A 21,890-nucleotide genomic window follows, 5' to 3' on the forward strand; every position below is an offset into this window, starting at 1 on the left:
TGCACCAGTAAGGAATTGCCAGATGATTTTGTTGATGATTGATTGTAGGTAGGTGGTTACACCTCAATGTAGTCATCACACATAAAGTCATACATTTTTTCCATGTTCTATAAAATGATATGATATTAATTATTTATAAATGGGTAAACAAAAAAACATGAAAAACTGTCACTTTTACAACCCATACTAAAAAATTCCAAGTGGAAGAGTCAATAAAGAAAACAATAAATAACTAATATATGTTTTTATTTTAAATAGCGACTGTAACTATAAATACATAATTACAAAATAAAGAATTGAATAAAACCATCAACAAACAACATGCCTTCAGTGTATTAAAATTACCTATTTGATGTGTCTAATTTCCCCCATTCATAGCCTTCCACTACGCCTCAACCGTCCGCGGCTCGTCCTTATCTTCGTCCGCGAAATCAGGTTCCAAAACTATCCCCTTGTAGGAATCCCTATCCCCATCTGGAGACTCCATCCTCATCTGCAAATGCCCCAGAGTATTGCTGAAATGCTTTGTAATCTGATCTGCCTCATCAGAACACTCCAAGTTCGCGAGCTCAATCTTAATCTTTTTGATCAGCTGATTGAGAACCTCAACGTCGATTTGGTCGTTGCCCTTCTCAAAAAAGTAGATGTAGTGGTTGAGCAGCTCGACGAAGAGTTGTATCTGCACGTTGACGTCCATACATTGCTTCGCAGTGCGGATGCCCTTCTTAAGACACTCCACCACCCGTTTACCATCAAGCACCTCTTCTCCTTCCTTGCTCAAACTTTTTCCGCTCCAAAACAAGTGTGAACACGTTGCCACCCCTCGACATTGATCTGGCTTCTTGAGGAGCTTACTGGCAGCCAGGGCGCACTGGGATCGAAGAGGGTCACAGTTCTCGTCGGAAAAACAACTGATTTGCTCCAGAGTGCCTACAATCAGCGTTATAGCAGCCAACTGCGCTTTAGAATCGGAAATCTCGTCTTCGTACAGGGAAAACGCCTGCGACATGAACTCATAAGCAACCGTTTCGTAGTTCTCGAACCGTATTTGGTCGATTGCGAGGGCGCCTTGGAGAAACAGCCGAAGAGGTAACTCCGCCAGTTCGGCTTTTACCAAAGTGGTGATGGTTTGGTGGCAGAACTGAAATATCTTGGTGCATTTTTTCTCCCACTTTTCGTCTTTCAGGTCTCTGTATTTATAGGGTAGTTGGTAGGCTTGGAAAACGAGCGGAGGAAGAACGTATTTGATTCTGAGAGGGCCACCAGTGCCCAATATCTGAAAGAGAAAAAATATTTTTATCAAAATACATTTTTCGTAAATAGACTGCATGCTTAAAGAAACATTATTATATATGACTATTATAGGGGAAAGAGTAGTGGTGCGGTTAGAAACTGTTGTACTCTGGAGGATTTTGTTCTCACTGTTATGGAACCTTTTAATGGATAAGTCACTACATCTTCTGAATCATAATGTACATAAAATAGTGGGCTATGCAGAAGACACATCCAGCAGGCCCTGAATACCAAAATAAGATAAACTGAAGAAGAAGGACTAAACACAAGCCTATTCAAATAGAACTGTTCGGTCTCAAGATCTTACTGTCGAGGTTATCATGTTTTTCAAGTGAATCTTAATTTTTTAGTATTTAGCCTAGAGTTGCCAGCTCTAGAATGGGTACAACAAAACAGATTGTTTTATGGCATAATTTTTATTTTATGTATTGTTAACTAATCTTGTTTGAATTGTTTAATTTTTCATTATTTATAATCGGGGTTTTCCAGTTGGTCTCAAATTTACGGGCCTTTCTAATCCATTTATGCTCATAAGATCCAATATTCCCAAATACCTTAAATACTCAATACTCAACCCAAATTCTCAAGCAACCCATACATTTTCAATTATTCCTTGTACCCCTTATCTTAGGAATTACCCGCAATTATGATCTCTCCTACCTATGTTAATCCAAACCTTTGTTTCTTTGTTTATCCCTCCAAAGACCAATCTGACCCCTTCTTTAAAATACCTACTGCTGTGAAACATTGCATTGTTGTGTAAAATTCAATTCATTACTTTTCAAACCTTGTAAACTTGTTACAGTTAGAATTAAATCTTGTCTTGTCTAGCTAGTTATTTTTCTCATCCTATTTTCACAAGAGTTATTGTAATTCTTGTGTGCATTGAGCATTCATACTCACGGTAAAACAATCGTGGGTCAAAACAAAAACATTTGCTATTTTGGAAACGTCTGACTTAAACAGTTCTTGAGTTCTTTTTCAGAAGGACCTTTATGAAAATAGAAAGACTTAACAAATTGTTCCCAGTCTGGATTCCTGGCCATATTGACCTGGAAGGCAATGAGGCTACTGACTCCCTTGCAAAGGAGGGTGCTGCAAGTAGCTTCATCGGACCAGAACCTGTCATTGGCATTGATTTAGGTTTTGCCATACAAACACTGAACACCTGGATCGCAAGAAGATTTGAAGGCTTATGGCAAAATCTTCCAGGATTGGCTCACTCCAAGGCGTTCATTCACGCTTCGAAGCTTGAAACCGAACAGTTGTTGGACTGCAGTAGGGATGAACCACGATGTCTAACAGGCCTCCTTACAGGTCACTGTCTTCTGAATCATCATATGCAGAGACTTGGACTGTCGGTAGACAGTGTGTGTCGCCTCTGTTTGGATAAGATGAAACAGCAGATCATATACTTTGTGTCTGCCCCGCTGCGGAACGAATCAGGTTTTCAGAGTTTGGTAGAACCACACTTTTACCATCTGACCTGAAAGACCACACACCATACAAACTAATCGGATTCGTCAAGAAGCTGGGTTTATTTGGTCGAGTTTGACTTAACCTAACCCTTTATGAATGGTTTTCCTCGCCTGTTCACATATGAATTTCTCCACTACTCTTGTTTCTCATTAGCCCATTCCCGGATTTGGTCCTGAACTATATGTTTTGGTACCCACAGAGCTCGTTCAGGTTCATATATGGAGTTGATTAATTGTATGTGATACACTCATCTAATTCGTCTACCAATTTCTTCAGTTTTTCGCGGCATTTACTAGTCTTAATATCATGATTGGGTTCATCTATGCCCAAGTTCAGCGTAGCTGTTTAAGAATACAGTAGAATCTCACTAATCCGGCAGTTCAATAAACCGATACGTCCAATAATTCGGCATTTATGAAAGATAAGGTATAAAAAATAAAACATAATAATGTAGTTGTACTGAAAAATTATATTGAAACTATAATTAATAGAATTGATGGCCGAATTGTGTTGAGGAGGAGGGCCCAAATATGTGTTCAAGAAGAGGGCGATGTTTTGTACAAGTGAAAGAAATAAATATTTCCACATAAGTCGCTCATTTTCAACATTAGGAAGAAAGGTGATATGAGCTTTGTTGTTGAGAATGTTATTACAAATCGAAATGCATGATAAAATAGGTTGTTCCATTTTGAAAAAATATTTTTATAAAATATTATGAAAACGCGACTGTCTTTTTTTTGTTTTTGGCATCGAGAAGGCCATTAAAAATGCTACTAGTTTGCCCGTTTAACCGAATTCGTAGCATCAATAATAACGGAATTGGCAATGGCGCCGACTTAATATGGAAATCCCTATATATATATATATATATATATATATATATATATATATATATATATATATATATATATATATATATATATATATATATATATATATATTCGGTGAGGTCTCATTTGACATCTTCTGGTGATGCCTAGAGTTTGGACCTGGACTAAGTCACGAAATGTCGTGAAAATCATCCTTACGAGGATCAAAAACAAAGAACACGGAATGAAACCCAGAAAAACATCCCTTCATAATATGTCTATGAGAATCCTCGATTTAACATAATATACATACACACATATACATACAAACACAAATATTCATACATAAACACATATACATACATACACACATGCACATACATACCCACATATACATACAACAATACATACATACACACACACATATACGGACATACACACATATACACATGCATACATTTTCCTTTAATTTTTTTGCCCCCTTTTGACATTCACATTTTCTGACACTACAACCCTTTCCTTCTCCTCTGTTTCTCTCCTACTACAAAGGTGTTTTCTGGCGTTTAATCGTAATCGAGCGTGTATTCAAAACAATTCATAGTGACGTCATTGATAATAAGGTTAGCCAGAATGGAGTGATTCCATTTGTGTCAGATGTCAAATTCAATAATAAAAATGAACTTTTCAATTTTCTCTAATCCCAATTAGAATCGGATTTATGCAAGTGATAATTTTGCAGCTTTATTTCGTACATCCTTACAACATATTTGATAAAAAATTTTTAGCACTTTATAAACGATAACAATCAAAATAAAGCAGAAACTGACAACTGAAGTAATATAATGTCAAATTCCTTTTCAAAACCAACCTCACGCTAGTTTTGAATCATCATGAATACGTTGCCAATCATAGTTGATGAGACATCATCATTTCAACAGCAGAATGAATGTATTTCAATCACAGATGAATATGTTTTAAATACATGAGCGTCAGAAAACGCTTCAACAAACTCACCTTCCTAGCAGTAGTAAGTATCAAATAATGATCATCCGGATTATTGGATCTCATCTGGTGAATAAATCTAGCCAGCAAGCACTGCTCCTCGGTAAGTTGATCCATATCTATGTCTCCGATGGTATGTTCGTTTTTATCAAAAAACAGAGTGCTCAATAAAGTTAAAGCTTGTTCAGCTTCTTCTGCTGATGGTATAATAGTCTCGTTCTCCAAAGCGTTGTTCAGGATATAAATGCTCAGAGATTTCTGGCCATAGTAATCCAAATGCTGCATCAGTCCCGCATAGTGTTGGAGTTTGAGAATCATAAGGAGATTGTTGTAGTTGTCTAACGGGATTTTCAACAGTTTCTGGAGTTCTTTTGCCACGGAAGAATGGGACTCCAGGTGTTCTAATGCAAGACGATGGAATATCTGTGTAAAATAACAAAGTACTGTAGAGTAACTCAAAGCAATGTCACCAATTGCGTTCTTGAATGAAAAATTACGATAAAGTAACATTCAGTTATTAGTACTACCAACACTCAACAAGTCTATAACAGAAAGGTATTTATTACAACGGACATAGGCTTTTCAACAAGCTACAAAAAACTATCAAGGAATGAAAAATCCAAAGTTTAAAAAATAAATCAAGGAGTTCTCAACTATAAAAATGTATAACAGTGATCTTTAATACATTGAAAGGGTTCTATTTTTATTTATTTTTTTAAATTATATTTCACGTTCATTTAGGAACATAAGTAACTATTTTTTGGTATATTTACCAGTTAATATAGACAAAATTGAAGTTTTCATTCAAGTATCTGTAGTGTTTACAAGTAGAAATCATTTAACAAGTACTATTTTCAACGGTTTTATACAGCTTGCCCGGTTTTTGTTTGTATGTTGTTAGTAATTGAAGTTTGACCTCCTTCCTGTTGACAGATTGATCTGATATTTGTTACATACATTAAGTTTTGATTACAATACAATTTAATAAATTATGTATCATTGTAAATCCAAGATGACCGCAGCTACAAAATAGCGGATTTCATAATTTTACAACTACCTCAACATGGGTATCAAATGACAGGGCTTGACTAGTAGAATAGTAGTAAACTTTGAAAAAGATGCAAATTCAAGATGGCCGCAACTACATAATGGCGGATTACATACTATTTCACAACTACCCCAATATGGGTATCAAATGACAGGGTTTGGATACTATGGTAGTACTATGAAAAAATGCAAATCAAATATGATCTATTCAACAATTACACGCATTTGTATACTCAAGCTCAAAATTGTTTGAAGAAGGACAAGCATAAGTGGCTTTAAGTCGAGTAAAGTCTTTGAAAGGTTTATGTATTTAGGAGTTAGATTGCAACAAATTGTCAGGAAATAAACCTTGTAATACTGAAGAACAAAATGAACTAAACAGAATGAGAAGAATTGAGTAACAAAAATAGAAACTAAAAACTTGAAAATAGTACTTACATAATACACATCAAACTAGTTCAGTATAAAATAAAATAAGTAAAAAGAATTATGTTAAACTGTTTTATTGAAAAAAAGATAATAATGATGTAGATAATGTACTAAAAAACTAAAAAATAATTCGAAAGGTCCTAGGTTGCAGTAATCACACCACTCTCCTCAGCAATATACTGTATTGTTCAGAAAAAAATAAAATCATTGAGCGTAGTAAGATAAGATAATTATTCACCTTCAAAAAAATTTTACAGAAAACAGTATGTTACAATAGTCACACAACAGGTTTCTGTTTAGGTTTGTCACAATATTGTAGAGAGTATTCTCAAACTAAAAAATATTTAAGAATAAAGAAAAAAATTGTTAGCGTATCAAAAATTAGATACTTACATATATAAAACCAGTCACACTTATACATATAATGAGTGATTTTTTTTGCTGGTATCTTCTTGGCAACACCATTTTTGACACTTGTAAATTATTGAATTTTATTATCAAAATTCATGCTCGGTGAAGAAAGTGCATTGTACACTTCTTCCAATTTATGGGCAGTTTCGTCGGCCTACTGAGGGAGCTATTCGGAACTTGTGACTAAATTTCGAACCCAGTTTACATTATTGGGCATTAAACCACCAACTCGCATACGTAGAGTGAGGACCGAAGAAAATATTGCGGCTGTATCCGCCAGTGTTCGTGATGACCGTGAAATGTCGATGCGCCGCCATTCGCAGCAACTCCACTACGTGGAAAATTCTGCGAAAGGACTTTGGTGTAAAACCTTATAAGATACAGCTGGTGCAAGAATTGAAGCCACACGACCTCCCACAACGTCTAATATTTGGTGAATGGGCGCTGGGAAAGTTGGAGGAAGATCCACATTTTCATCGACAAATTGTGTTCAGTGACGAGGCTCATTTCTGGTTGAATGGATACGTTAACAAGCAGAAGAGTCACTGTTTGGTGTGGATTATGAGTCGGTGGCATCATCGAGACGACAATGGCCGGAACGTTACTGTGAATGGCAAGCGCTACCTTATGATGATTGACGATTTTTTTTGCCAAAATGGAAGAATTGGACATGCCTGACATGTGGTTTCAACAAGACGGTCCACATGGCACGCGAAATAATAAGAAGCCCTTTCGGTGAACATTCTATTTCACGTTTGGGGCCCGTCAATTGGCCGCCTAGATCGTGTGATTTAACGCCTTTGGATTATTTCTTGTGGGGTCATGTTAAGGCTCATGTCTACAAGGATAAACCAGCAACGACTGACGCTCTGGAAGCCAATATTGAAGCATTTATATGTGAAATGCCGGTCGATATGTTAGAGAGTGTGCCAAAATTGGACCTTGCGCATGGGCCATCTAAAGCGGAACCGTGGACAACATTTGCACGAAATCATCTTCAAACATTAAATTATATTGATTGTTCTATTGATTCCAATAAAAACTTCATCAGTTTTTTTAAATATTTTGTGTTTTTTTGAAAATCAAATCCTATACCTTTAGTTTTAGTTTTAACTTTAGAGGCACACAGATGAAAAACACAGAAACATTAATCACAAAATATGTATTTAGACTCATGAATGAAAAAAAAATTCATTTATATCATATAGTGGATTCAGTAGCAATTATTGTTTCAGTTGGTATTTTAATTTTTTAGTTGTGTAATGCTTCCATTCCACTGGTATTTGGTTGTAGTTTCATTGGAAAGAATTCAGTTTGTATGTTTGTTTTTTCATTATTTACTTTTGGCATCCTATATTGATTTTTATTTCATGTATCATGTCCATGAAGATCTTTTTAGTACATTATCTACATCATTATCATCTTTTCTTCAATTCAACCGTTTAACATACATTTTTTCACTCATTTTATTTTATACTAAACTAGTTTGATCTGTATTGTGTAAGTACTCTTCTAGAATTTTATGTTGACAAACTCGACAACCATTCATCAAACTGTAGGAATGCTTTTCAAAGACAAAAAATATAAGTGAATAGTTAGTTACTTTTTTCCTTCAGTTAGCTGTACATTTTTTTATGCTTTAACAAATTACTCATTATCTATGAAAATTTATATTCAATTTTTTTAGAGAATGTCTTTATTTTCGAATATTTCTCTGTACTTATTGTAGATTGGGGTAACTTATTTAAAAAAAAAATTGTTCTCTTTCTCATTTTCTCAACATTACGCTACTATCTGTTTTAGAAATTGCATCACTAAAACTAAAGAGTTTGAAGAGCATGAGATGTTCTCAGTATAGTTGTTCACAGTTGTGTAACTTTTCATCTAAAATTCAACTCACCCCAACAGTGGAAAGCATGACCTTATCAATATAATCGATTCTGTCTGGATAGCACTTCAAAGCGAGATTAACGAGAGCCACTTGCAGAGCCACCATATCTTCTGGAGGAAGGTAATGCCTGTTCACAATTATTGATGAGACCTGGTTGGAAAACACTTCGAAAAGCTCAACTTCCTGAAGAATACTAGCCCCTGAAGATATCAGTAATTATTGTACATAAGTCAATAGAAACTAATATAAATTTTATTATTATCGTTCATACCTTCCCCACCAATGGCATCCGATCTTTGACTGAAAGCTGCTAAACGTTCCATCAAGCAGATGACAATATTTTTCACATTGACATCTGCTTCTAATTCAGCACAAGATTTCAGGAACGGATTGAGAGTTTGAATGTGGAATTCATCAGGAAAAACTTGAATTATACATTCCATCAGATATTCTTGTGCTATGGCATCTTTACAACTAACCACCTACAAAAAAACACAGGATTTTCTTATATAATGTGAAAAATTCCACCCATTATCATATTTCAGTTGTCGAGGTACAAAAAATATTCTTATTAGTCCTTGCTTCTACCAAAACAGAAACAATGTTTGGGAAGAGCTGTACTAAATATATCACATAAATTCGCAACACATTATTGCACAGTTTACAAGGTTATTATAGAAGTGTCCAACGCTTAGTGAAATTCTCCAAATTTTTTATCATGGCTTTATATATTCTTGGGCTTATAAGTTATGGTTAAATATTCTTATTAATGGGGAAGAAAGGTTTTAGCTTTCTACTTCTCCATTTTTATACAAAAAATGTGGATATCTTCCAAAGAAAAGAAAGAAGCAATTGATTTCAAAGCGAACTCTTCACAAAGATGTGTAGATCATGCAAATAAATGATTTTCAGAAGAAACTGAAAGAAAAAGCCCTCTCAAAAACATTACCTTTGTAGTGTGGAATTGAATCAGATATCATTCACAGGATTGCTACACAATATAATATATGAAAGGTAAAATTTCACTTAAATGGAACACTGTCATCCTCAATAGTGGATATCCAATGTTTTGGAATCAGACACTTATTATTAATGAAATGCTGTTTATTACCCCAGATGGAATTATTTTTTTTTTAATCCATTGATTGTGGTTGCACAGGAGAATCTATGAACTTATGAAATCAGGGTTTCCACATCTCAATGGTGAAGAGGTGCACAATAATTTTTCTATAAAATTATTGTAAACGATTTTATAGAATTTACTCTTCACTTTTGCAAAGCATTTTACAGTGTACACTAAAAGTGCCAAAATTGTTAAACACCTCATCTTCAGAGCACTTTGTAATTATGTTACCAGTGCTGAGGATTGGCAAAATTGAGATTATAATAATAATAATAATAATAATAATAATAATAATAATATGGTTTAGCCTGAAATGCCATCAATTTTTTTTAATGTGACTAACGAGTTTATTCCTTCATTTTGAATATGATTTACATATTGTTTGTATTTACTTTCTGAATAAATATAACCTATTGGTTAGAAAAATTCATAAGAAAAGCTTCAGGCATTTCATTTCTTCCTTTTATGCCGTATTGACAATTGAACAGGTTGCAAACCATATTTTTTTACTAATTTTTCAATTATAATGGCTACTTTAGGGAATAATGTCAACTGAATTCTCTATTAGCAAAATCAGGACGTTCTGGATACGACTTTCAATGTCATTCAAGCAAACCAATGTTTTCCGATAAAAGTTGAATAATGAGATAGAGGTATTATGTTAATGTTCCAGATACATTTATTTTATTGCATACAAATGAGTTCTTGATAGGCTAGTTGTTTACAGGAAGACTCTTGTTACTTGCAATGCTACATGTAAATTATGGCAGCTTTGAAAGGCAAACTGAATTATTTAATCAGGTTATTAATGAAGGGTTAATGAGAAAACGAATATGTTTGTTGGCTACTACAGGTTTCATTCGAAAACGGCCTGTCAGACCGAAAATGTTTTCTCTAATAAATATGTTTGTCCGTCAAAATAATAACTTATGATGGCTGATGACCCACTTATAATACGGAACGAAATTTCACCTGTTCTAAAATACCCGGCAACACTGATTTCTGATACTTCTCCAGAGTTACCGATTCCAATTGACTCAATCTAACCAAATTAGTACCAACTAATATCCTCAACTCCTCCCTCTCCCTCTCTCGACTCTGCCTATCTCGGGAATGACCTTGATGCTGCATTCTTACCCACAGTTTATTCATTTCTGCGAAGTTCATCAAAACGAAATCAATAGAGTCTTTGACAGTACCTTCTGGACAATCTAATTCGGTTTCTGAAATGTCAGGTAGAACGTTTCTGGTACATTGAAGCAAGTAGTTTCTCAGAAATAATCCTCTCAAAGGGTGCTGAACACCTAAAAGTAATTAAAAAAGACATGACTACCATTCTATATCACTCTGATGAATCTATTAACCGACCCCTGTTGAGCTAACAGATTGGTACATTTTCAAGCCATAATTTTAGATTCATTTTAGGTAAAGCTGAATCCTTCCATTTTTAGAAATATTCTTTGCATTAATTTTAGGCCTCTATTTCCTTAAACAGTGTAGTAATAAACCATTTTCGAGTGGCTGTTATTCAAAGTTGTTCGACACAAAAAATCTCAAAAGACTTTTTATAGTTGTATGTATACAGTTAGTAACAAAAATATGTAACACTTGCAATTGAATTCAATATTGTACACTATGGGAAATATTCTTCAGGTGTTGGAGAAATTAAAGTATATTGGGAATTTCAGCTTCATTTTAAAGTACATTTTTCACCTCTCTCAGATTTTCTACTGATTTTTATATTCCTTAAATACTGTTAACTTTTCCATCAAGTTGGCAGAATGAAATGAAAATCCTTCATTTTCTGAAAATTTTGAATTTGCAATTGCCTAGCCAATTTCAAGTTCCCGATGCTGTTGAACAATGTTTTGTTTTTTGTTAGAATCATAATGTTACGTGGCAGAACCCAAAATATCTTTAATGGAAGAGACGAAATTTTGACAGTAGAGTACAAAATTGGCATGAAATGAATCTGAAATTGTGGCGTAGTCCGATTCAATAAAATGTTTTTTCTGTGGTTAGGTTCTGCTAGCTTAACGTTAATCAGCAGAACCCAATGTTAATTTTGTTTTGTTAATTAAAAGCATAAAGTACGCATAAAGTACAAAATTAGTTTGAAATGTGACTAAAATCAGGGCGAAGTCTGATACAGCAAAATATTTTTCTGTGAGTGGGTTCTGCTAGCTCAACATTAAGCTGATAACTTCGTTAAATTAAAAGCAAAAATTTCAAAAAATCAGACTGAAATTTATGGAGTAGTCTAATTAAATTCTGTAGTTGAGTTTTGTTGACTTAATGTTGAGATGACAGCAAAATTTTCTAGAATAGAGAACAAAATTTGACTAAAATGAGCCGGACATTAATCCCACAAAACCTACAATGTCTCTGTGAGAATAAGGGGTTCTGCTAGCTTAATGTTAAGCTGGCAAAACCTAAGATACCTTTGTTGAATGAAGAGCAAAAAATTCGGAAGAAAACAATAGAATCATTGCCTAAAAATTAATGAAAAAAATCCAGTGGTTCTGCTAGCTCAACAAGGGTTAATTACTGACCCCTGCACATTTCAACTAAGTCTTTTAGAAGATCCCTCCTTAAAGCAGTATTAGTTTTGATGTAAACCAATCCAACGGTGATCAACAAGTATAACCTAGGAACAATGTTTCCAGCATATTGTACAAGCTCATACAAATCGGGCACTTTTCTTCCTTTCTGAAATTCATCAACCAAATATAATTCCAAGTGTCTCAACTCGTCAGATATTGCCATGTCTGGAAATTAAAAACAACAGTTTAAAATCACCAGGTGAAATGTTTAATCTGCCTTACATAGTTCATAATAGCTTTTGGGGGAAAGAAGGGAAGTTCTTAACTCTGCCAACATAGCGCTTGCATTTTTCAAAGCATCCATCAACTTGTTTTTGTCTAAGGCCCTTTTCATATGGAACGCTTGGGCTTTAACAATACCTAAGGCATCATGTAAATATTTTTCTTGTTCCTCTACAGGTGAGATTTGTGACGGTGTCGTCGGCTATCAAAATATAAAAACAAACATTATTACATGTATAGTCTTGATATTTCTTTGTCGAAATTACAAACCATTTTCCTTCTAAATAATTGAAAAATGCAGAACAATTTGACAAAATCAAACTAGGAAACACCGCCCCTCTCCAATCTAATTTGCATATTTGCATTGACACCTGTCGACCTGTGACACTGACACTTGACAGTCTTGACACATCAATCGCAGTGCCAAATTAATGTTCCATTGGCAAAACAAGTGTTAATATACAAACATATATGTGTAAACCAGATCAGTGAATATCGCCCTAGTGAGTGTGCAGCTTCAGTACTTGGCAGAACGATGGCGCGTAAAGGGAAAGTACAAAATTTAAATCAATCAATTGTTTTCTCTTCATCGAGAAGTGATGAAAAAATTGAAACAGAAGGTAAATTACCCATGTGCAAAAATAAAAACCCTCAACACATGATAATAAGTTTCAGTAATGATGAATCAAGTTGGACCATAAGTAATAATGATGGGTAAAAAAATGTTTCTTTCAGTGTTGATGAAATTTCAGAAAGACAAGTAAAACAACTTTCGAGCTGATGCATAAATTAAGGTACTGAATTTTCTATTGAGAAATTCCAACACAAGGAGGTATACAGATCTTTAACTTTAGTGACCTTACATATAAATGATTTTCAATCAATAGGTAACTTGAATTTATTCTAAACACTTGATAGGGATGTGGTGAAATATATTAATATTTGAGTAATTTTGTTATATATATTTTTTCAAGTTTCTTCTGTAATCTTAGTTGATAGTATTATATCTTCAAAATTGGTAGAACTGCATAAAAAGTTGCTTGTCAGAACTGCAACAAGTCATAGTGTATTCAAATATATAACATTTTAGAATATATGTCATTGAATTCATTCGCATTCAACGCATTTTCCTTAGATTTTACTCTAAAAATCATGTTCGGATATCCATAGGATAATTTTGAATTGAATGCGAATAAAAACGGATTTTTTGAGCCAAGGACAGGTTTAGATTTTCCGATCTTTGGCGTTTGGCAACACTGCTCACGAGAGGTTTAAAAAATAATAGTTTTTCTGCTTCTTGGAGGGGATGTAGGGATTCAAAAAAAAAAAATTAAAATAGAAATAGTTATCAAGTGTTTCCAGAAAAAAATGTGGTTCAATTTCATGTTATTTTTTCTTATTAATAATGCTATTTCCAATGCAGAGAACGCTTGCTACAATGACAAAAATTGTGAAGAATCGAATTTCAGGTAGTAAATACTGAAGTTTTCCTTTTGTGGAATTTCCTATGAGCAAATATAGATAATGTAATTTTTTGATCTAGCACTGATTTCATTTGAAATGTGAATATCTTTTTTACAGATATTTACTTTATGATGTTAACAGACCAGAAGGATTCAATTTACGAAGAGATGTTTATATGAGGTTTGCCACGCTCGCGTACAAAATGCACCAGTCCCACAACCCACAACTCAAGTTCAAACTCGTGTTGCCGCCTTGGTCTAACCTTATCCACTGGGGCTACAACAACCAACCGGAACACATCCCCTGGGGACTCTACTTTGATTTGAAGAGCCTTCAGACATTTGCGCCAGTAATAGAAATGCATGAATTCTTCAATAGTCAGTGTCTCATCGTTTGGAAACGCTGATGATTACCGGGATTTTATTTCAGACTACCAGAGAAAGTATTCAGGAATAGTTATAGATGAGATATACTCCTTACAACACTTTGAGGATATGTTTGAAACTGGGAATTTTGAAGACAGAATGAAGATTGATAAATGTTTAAGAAAAGAAGAACCAACATTTTTCTTTTACAAGAATATTACTGCGAAACATTCTTATTGTTTGTCTTACCATGGACCAGCGACAAAACTAACAGAACTGTTTTTGAACACAACAGCTAAGTAAGTTATCACATTTGTTTTAATATAATATATAATCTTGTCTTTACTTTGCTGCAGATTGGTCTGTCTCCTGATCAACCATAAATATATTAGTTATAACTTGTTCAAGGATGGTAACATGGAGCCAAAATTAAATTAACACTTAATTAGAATTAAATTCACATTGAGAAGAATAATATAGGCATGCATATTCGAATGGATATACCCAATTTCTGGTGAAAATGCCAAACCCTTGCCTCTCATGTGAGATCTATGATTTTGTAGGTCGACGAAAAACAACAGCTAACCCACCAAATACCGCGCTGACGTCTTCAAATTCTCGTTCAAGATTACTGTAGGTCGACCACTTTGGGGCTCATCTCCGAGGTTAAAATCTCAGGAACAAATTTTTGCAAACAAACGTCGAACAGTACTTTCAATAAAACTATCATTGCCAAATGACTGATGAATGTATCAGGTTGTTTCGACAGCGCTTTGGTTCAATTTGAATTCTTAGAGAAAAATTGGCCATAAATTGCTTAACGACATCATAAGTAATAAACAGAAAAGAGTAAAATAATTTAAATTTTGAAAAAGTAAACAGCATCAATATATAAAGCACAAAATTTATTGATATATGAAGCTACAAAAACACATTACCTCAAAACAGACAAAATTTTTAAAACAACCTAAAAACCTGGAAAACGAATTGGAAGTGGAAAATAGTTGTTCAGATGGTTTTTTCCTTACAAACAACTTTGTGACCTAGATACTTTTCCAACGATTTTTCAATGATATTTTTTTAAATGTTATCTTCATTTTGGAAGTTTCCTATTTTTATAAGTGGAGCTGTAGAAAACAATAATATATTTTTATAAAAAAGTACATGTATTCTAATTTTTTTTTTCATAAATATAATGCCTTCATGCTTCACAGGATTATTCTCATTGATCATGCTGAAGTTGCTCTTCATGATACATTTGGAGGGAAAACTTACTGGCAAGCAAGAAGAAGCATGAGATTCAGTACAGATTTGAAAGCCATTGCAGCAGAATTTCGTAAATTTCATTTGAATTCTGTTGATGAAGTAGACAATACAGTATTGCCAAAGGACTGGACAGAAGAGAAGGTAAGGCATTCTTTTATAAAAAGTCATAGAAAGAACTATATTGTTTCATGAAATTAATTTTGTTTTATTGATGGTGAATGTTGAAAACTATTTCCATACAGTTTAATTGGTTTAACGAAAAAGTATTTTTTTGTGAAGATTAATTTTTCTAATAATAGGTAAGACTGAAACAAACCAAGAGAAACACTTTTTCCAATCACCAGAAATGCAATACTAGAGTATTACATTGTCTCTGTCGAAGAGGATCCACTTTTCATCACAGCTGATGATCCGATCCAAAAAAGGGTTGTTCTGGTTGCGCAAACGCAAAGAAGAATAGATTTTGAAACATGACAATTTCTGACGATTGTTCAAATTGCAGGGCAACCATTTTTAAAGCTATTTAACCTTTTCAATGTGTTTAAAACCATCAAAAACTGCATGGGAGCTGACGCCCAGTTTTTCCGCCATCCTACACACCGTTTGTGAAGGTTCGGTCTCCACTGGGATCTTCAAACTCTCGTCCTGGATTAATGTAGGTCTACCAATTCGAGACTCACCTTCGAGGCTGAATTCTCATAATCGAAATTTCGCTAACTAATGTCGAACAGTGCGTTCATTAACACTATCATTGCCAAATGTCTGGTTCATTTTTTGGTTCGTTTCACCAGCGCTCTGGATCAATTTGAATACTTAGAGAAAAATTGGCTGAAAATCGCTTAACAATATCATAAATGATAAGCTGAAAAGAGGGAAAAAATAAAATTTAGTAAAAATAAACAGCAAGAACAGCCAAACTTAATTTGTATCGTGAGTTTACCACTAAGAGTAGGTTAATAGGTACAGATATTTGGTTTTTGAAAACATGTCTTTGTAAATCTGGTTTTCTTGAGAAGAGTATTTCATTTCTGGTGAGAAGTTTTAGAAATAGTTTTTCTGTTTATAGACTGAGCATTTATTAATCTAAAAAAATGAAAATCCCTGAGATAACGTTACAATATTTCAACCTTTTCAGCTTAATTTTAATGGCTTTACCTATTTTAGCCAAAGAGAGATGCTATAGGCGGACCCTACTTAGCAGTACACCTCAGAAGGAGAGATTTTGTTAGGAACAGACCTAGTGAAACTCCTTTGTTAAATGACATTACCCAACAAATAATTGATATCCTGAAAAAACTAGATTTGAATACAGTGTTTGTAGCAACTGATGGATCAATGGAAGGTAAACTTTCAAATCAAAACTTCTGTATGTGTACTGGAAAACTTTTCTGAGCTAATTTGTCAATATTTAGGTCCTCTTTATTATTACCTATTCCTGTAACAGCTTTTTTCATTTCAGAATTCCAAGACTTATCTAATTCTCTTTCCGAGTACAAAGTTGTCAAATATTCGCCCCCATACGATGTCGTCAAGAAATATGGGGATGGCGGAGTGGCAATCATTGATCAGATAATTTGCTCATATGCCAGATACTTCATCGGTACCCACGAGAGCACTTTTTCCTTTCGTATACAAGAAGAAAGAGAAATATTGGGATTTCGTTCTGAAACAACTTTTAATGCATTTTGCAAAGGAGGCAGTGTTTGTAATAAACCATCAGTTTGGGAAATTGTTTACTGAGATTTATTTGTGCAGCTGTATGATTGATTTAATGTATTCTTTCAATAAAGTCTTTGGAAAAGAAAAAAACTTACAGAATTCCTAACCTACCTTACAATTTAAGGCCTAATACGATTTTGAGTCATTCTGACCTTCCTCGTGTATACCTCTTCGTGTTCATTGAATTTCTCTTGTACGCTCCTCCAAATTGAGCAGAAACATCTTTCAAGAAAAATTGAATATTTTTGAAAGGAGACAAGAGAAAAAATGTCGAACAGTATAATTCAGCACTATAAGTACTGGAAGAAATAACATGTAGATCCAGTTATTTGATGAGACCAATCATTGGCATGCATAAATAAGATTGTGTTACAATTATATGAAATATGTTTCATTTATAAAGTGAAATAAAATCGTTTCAAATTGTACTTAATGTTATAATAATAATAATATATTTATTTCAAATAGGCATCCTAATATACAAAAACATTTTAAAATTGGATAGACAAAGTTACAGTCTAACTTGATAACACTAAAATTTGTATGCTCGGTATTATCCAAGCATTCAATAAATAGGAAAAATAATGTAAATTACAAATACTAAATATATACGTTATTATAACATCAACGTTAATGTGGATGCTATATCTTCAAATGACTAGTAAGTCCTTTTTTTAATGTCATAACAGATTCACTTTGTTTCATCTCGAATGGGAAGTTATTGTAGTCCAATAGTCCTTTATGGAATAAGGAGTTCATGGATCGTGTAAAGCTCAAACGTGCTACATATAAATAAGAATTCCCCCTAGTGAGGTAATTATGAATTTTGTGATGGAAAACAATAAATCAGTCAAAATATAGAGGTGTATTACCGGACAATATTTATATACAAAAATCGTAACAATAAGATTATCTCACTTCGACCATATGTTGCTTCATTATCATCAAAAAGGTTTTAATGAGTTATTTCAAGTGAACATGTTTCACAGTTTCTGAAGGTTACTTGGGTTCCTCAAGCAACCATATTACATACCTTTATGTTTGATGATACCCAGTTATGGACCCCGTAAATGAATTCTAATAAATTGATGGATGTAGCCGTTACTACGTGGTAGGAGATCATTATGAAAAATGAAACTTTCTATGGTTTTTTACCACTTTCATTCGTAACTAATATTCTACTGCAGTTTCGTCCTATACAATAAGTATTATTGTAATTGTTTGAAAATGTCCTTATAGGAGGAAACAACATTAGTTACGAATAAAAGTGGTAAAAAACAAGAGTTTTATTTGGTATTTTTCACAAATGAATTCTACTGCACGGTAGCCAAAAAGAACCACAGGTATTGTACCCCTCAGTATAACCCTTGAGCTATTTCAACAAAACAATTGTATGTGATACGAACATAGATCTCTCATCAATCTTAACAGATTAAAAAATAAAAACCATTTTTGAATGGATGAAATATCTGTTACATGCGTTAGTAGATGCAATTCTTCATGACGGGTGTGTCTGCAGTCATGATCCCATTACATAAAGGTGGTCAATTAAATGAACCACCACTATAGACTATCTCTAAAATTGAGAAATACATTAAAGAGTATACTACTGTTTTTGAAGCAACATAATATATTGTTGAATTCCGTATGGCTTTCAATTCAAGCATGGTAAAGCTGTCGAGGTTGTGTCCTCTGATTTCTCTAAAGGGTTCGATTGTGTGGATCACAGGAAGCTGAACTGTTATGGATTCAGGAGAATTGCGAACAAACGGCTGGAATCCGAAAACTCAGGTTGTTGAATTCCAAAACAAATATTCTGATCATTTGAATAACTGATGCTACGGTGTTTCCCAAAGTTCAGTCCTTGGGTCAATCCTTTTCTTCATTTAGTTAAATGTTTTCCACAAAATTGACATTCGAGGATTTTTTCCGCGTTTTTGGATGACACTGTCAATGTGGCATGAAAATATTTTTAATCTTTCGAAAGAAAAAATCTCTAAGGACAAAGTTAAACAATGGTATGATTACAATTTGCTTTTTTCAATTAAGTCAAAACCGATATAATATCGACATTAATATTTATCTATAATGATCTTCATCTAGACAACCATAATGTTAATAATAAATGATTCACAATGTTTTTGGATATATACCAACAAGCTAAGGTTCCAGAAACACATAAAAAACTTGTTGCTGATTATGCTAATTTGGTTAGCAAAAGACACTATTTTTGTTATGTCTGGTAAATGTTTTCCGTAGATTTCAAATCATGTTTGAAATATTATTATAAATGGAAATTAGTCTCAGGTGTGTTCTCCACTCAAAAAGCCATATTTTTCATTACTGAATTGTAACTCGTTCAAGATTCTCAACATTATACTTCAACATCATACAATAAATTAGAGGTAAAAAAATTACATGTTCTCTCAACGTATAACATGTTATAAAAGAGTATAAACCTCAATCATCCAAACTGTAATAAAATATTCTCTCAGACAGAGAGAGAGCTGTTATAGTGATCCTCAGAAATTGTACAGTGAAGCTCTTGAAATTGTTATCATCCCATAATAGAGCATAATACAGGTTTTTTTCTTTAATGAAACAAAAGTTAAAAACTTATTTTTATTAAGAAATACGAATGAACCTTCAACTTGATTGAAATGAAACTGTCAGTTAAGCAATTGTATTTTCCAAATCTTCCTTCTCAGCCTGGTACTTATAATGTAAATCATTACAATCATTGTTATCAATATGTATCCAACCAGTCTCCTTCATGTGATAAACCCTCACGATACCTCCAGAGTAGGCATCTCTGTGTGTGGCATGGTAAATCGCCCTGCGACCCAAATCGTAAGCCTCCTCATCCGTCAAATCCCATTTGTATCCGGAATCCAAGACACCAAATGCATAAATTGAACCTGAACCCACACTAAAGACTTTTCCAGGTGTTCTGGTACCCTCGGAGTCTACATAGTACAGGTGTGGACCCTAAAAGAAGGTTACAATATAAAATGAAATAGTTCTTGTTCAAATACATTTTCTGGTTTTGTTCACAGTGGTCTGCTAGTTTTTATATCTGATGTTTCGTCAACTTCTGTGGTAGACATTATGAAAGGCGATGAGGGAACATATGACAAAAATTATGACTTTTTTTCATAAAATTGGCTCCTGAACATGCTCTAACATTTTTAATCGCAATTAGAAAATAACCTATAAAAGACATTCCAAATGGATGTGAATTGAAAATGCTTAATAAATTGATATATAAAAATAAAGCTCAGTTGTAGTTGACTTGGTAGCTAACAGTTCTAGTTGTTTTTAATCTCCTGAAGTAGAGTTATTGGCGTTTTACCTTTCATTGTCATTTATTTCAATATAGAAATATAAACATTAATAAAAACATCATCTTTGGGAGCAACATTTTGGTAAAGGGAGATTTCATAACATTATTTATCTGGAAGATTCAATTATTATTTTCCAGCAGTACAAAAACCTATTGAAAAGTAAAAAAACAACTTACTCTTTTATCCCATCCTGCTAACATCATTCCCATTGACAGTCCCATTCCCTTGTAATTGTATACCATGTTTGCCATCAATTTGGAAGCAGCTGCTACAGAAATACGCTCCCTGTTCCTTAATTCATACATTCTACATTGTTTGGCCAGTACACGGTCCCAATAAACACAGTCTGCCGCACCTCCAGCCAATGTTCCTAAAGTAATAATTATGAATGAAACACAAAGCGACTTTTTTCTTGGTAAGACTGACCCAATAAGAAATCATTGATTTCCACAATTTTTTTCATGGTTTGCGACCCAATAAATTGTCCGCCTGTAGCTCTGGAGTCTACAGCCAGAACAACACCACCCTTATACATGAAACCCAGAGTTGTGGTACCATGATCAAAAGCCATTTTTATTTCTCGACCGCTTTCATCTCTCGTTAATTGTGAAACCTTTGCTGCTGGCTGTAACATAGAAAATCAAGATTTCGTACAACGATTATAACCAACTCACATTTGCAAAGGGAGGCATTTCTAGATTCAGATTATTTTTGAAATTGGTGCACATTCTATCCAATTCGTTCGGACAGAAGTTTTTCCTAAATGAATCAAAATCCTGCATTCCACAGATCTCTGCTAAACTCATTTTTGTACTGTATTATAAAAAATTATACAAAACTTCTAATTCGCTGATGATTACAAGCAAAATTGAAAATATGAAAATTCACTAGTCGACAACTGACAAAAGTGACAAATGACCGGCACCTGTCACCTGCCTTTTTTTATTCTAAGGTCAAAGGTTCGACTTGCATCCAGAGAACTGTAACTTAGATGTATTTCTGTGCTTGTATCCAACAATTTCTAGCCGAAAAAGCTGCTTCACTGCTGAATGTGGTGGACGGCAATTGCTGAATTCATCCTCTGGATCAAACTATAGCGCTTTTTAAACTAAATGATTACGCTATATAATCTGATAGTTGACAGATTTTGTTTATATAAATTTCTGCACAAAAAAGCTTCGACATCGACCGCCGACGAAATTCGTCCTCTACTTCCACTGCAGTGTTCACTGCAAGGTATAAGATTGAAAACCAGAGGCCAAACCCAAAATTTATGATTTAACACCAGCCAGCAGTGTTTCGACCCGACATAGGTCTCGTCAGCAGTGCTAGGCTGAACCACAAATGCGTTGATAGCCTTAAATGTTCTTAAAGGACAAGCCCAAATAACTAAGCGGTTTGAGGAACCTCGTTCACCTTTGAC

General features: G+C 34.0%; 3 protein-coding genes across 4 annotated transcripts; 1 reads left to right on the plus strand and 2 right to left on the minus strand.

The window, feature by feature from the left end:
* Nucleotides 1-229: 229 nt before the first annotated feature.
* Vps35 (Vacuolar protein sorting 35) lies at nt 230-12,710 on the minus strand. The gene is made up of 8 exons (XM_023158305.2): nt 12,580-12,710; nt 12,310-12,511; nt 12,037-12,252; nt 10,457-10,788; nt 8,633-8,843; nt 8,371-8,561; nt 4,596-5,006; nt 230-1,276 (listed from the first exon to the last, which is right to left on the minus strand). The coding sequence occupies exons 1-8, from the start codon at nt 12,580-12,582 to the stop codon at nt 386-388; spliced, it is 2,457 nt and encodes an 818-aa protein (XP_023014073.1). The 5' UTR covers nt 12,583-12,710; the 3' UTR covers nt 230-385.
* Nucleotides 12,711-13,570: 860 nt separating this feature from the next.
* Nucleotides 13,571-17,213, plus strand: O-fut2 (O-fucosyltransferase 2). 2 transcript variants are annotated; one of them, XM_023158306.2, is made up of 6 exons: nt 13,571-13,778; nt 13,891-14,150; nt 14,203-14,437; nt 15,353-15,545; nt 16,569-16,746; nt 16,864-17,213. In XM_023158306.2, exons 1-6 carry the CDS (start codon nt 13,678-13,680, stop codon nt 17,142-17,144), a joined length of 1,248 nt encoding a protein of 415 aa, XP_023014074.2. In that variant the 5' UTR covers nt 13,571-13,677; the 3' UTR covers nt 17,145-17,213. The 2 variants fall into 2 exon arrangements, with proteins under 2 accessions (XP_023014074.2, XP_023014075.2); XM_023158307.2 differs by having other exon boundaries at nt 13,735-13,835.
* A 2,518-nt stretch (nt 17,214-19,731) lies between these two features.
* On the minus strand, nt 19,732-21,367 carry Prosbeta5 (Proteasome beta5 subunit). Its single transcript, XM_023158308.2, has 4 exons — nt 21,142-21,367; nt 20,894-21,092; nt 20,644-20,837; nt 19,732-20,111 (listed from the first exon to the last, which is right to left on the minus strand). The coding sequence occupies exons 1-4, from the start codon at nt 21,271-21,273 to the stop codon at nt 19,797-19,799; spliced, it is 840 nt and encodes a 279-aa protein (XP_023014076.2). The 5' UTR covers nt 21,274-21,367; the 3' UTR covers nt 19,732-19,796.
* Nucleotides 21,368-21,890: the final 523 nt, after the last annotated feature.

The sequence above is a fragment of the Leptinotarsa decemlineata genome, unplaced genomic scaffold, assembly GCF_025532065.1.
Source record: "Leptinotarsa decemlineata unplaced genomic scaffold, Ldec_3_MD MMD2_tig00078422_RagTag_RagTag, whole genome shotgun sequence".
Lineage (NCBI taxonomy): Eukaryota > Metazoa > Arthropoda > Insecta > Coleoptera > Chrysomelidae > Leptinotarsa > Leptinotarsa decemlineata.

Coding starts and splice junctions, on each gene's coding strand:
- Vps35 (XM_023158305.2), bottom strand. Junction 8,562..8,632: donor GGATGCCATTGGTGGGGAAG/GTATGAACGATA, acceptor TGATATCTTCAG/GGGCTAGTATTCTTCAGGAA. Junction 1,277..4,595: donor TACTTACTACTGCTAGGAAG/GTGAGTTTGTTG, acceptor TTTCTCTTTCAG/ATATTGGGCACTGGTGGCCC.
- O-fut2 (XM_023158306.2), top strand. CDS start 13,678: ATGTGGTTCAATTTCATGTTATTTTTTCTTATTAATAATGCTATTTCC. Junction 15,546..16,568: donor AGGACTGGACAGAAGAGAAG/GTAAGGCATTCT, acceptor TACCTATTTTAG/CCAAAGAGAGATGCTATAGG. Junction 16,747..16,863: donor AACTGATGGATCAATGGAAG/GTAAACTTTCAA, acceptor TTTTCATTTCAG/AATTCCAAGACTTATCTAAT.
- Prosbeta5 (XM_023158308.2), bottom strand. CDS start 21,273: ATGAGTTTAGCAGAGATCTGTGGAATGCAGGATTTTGATTCATTTAGG. Junction 21,093..21,141: donor AAATGCCTCCCTTTGCAAAT/GTGAGTTGGTTA, acceptor TCTATGTTACAG/CCAGCAGCAAAGGTTTCACA. Junction 20,838..20,893: donor AATCAATGATTTCTTATTGG/GTCAGTCTTACC, acceptor TTATTACTTTAG/GAACATTGGCTGGAGGTGCG.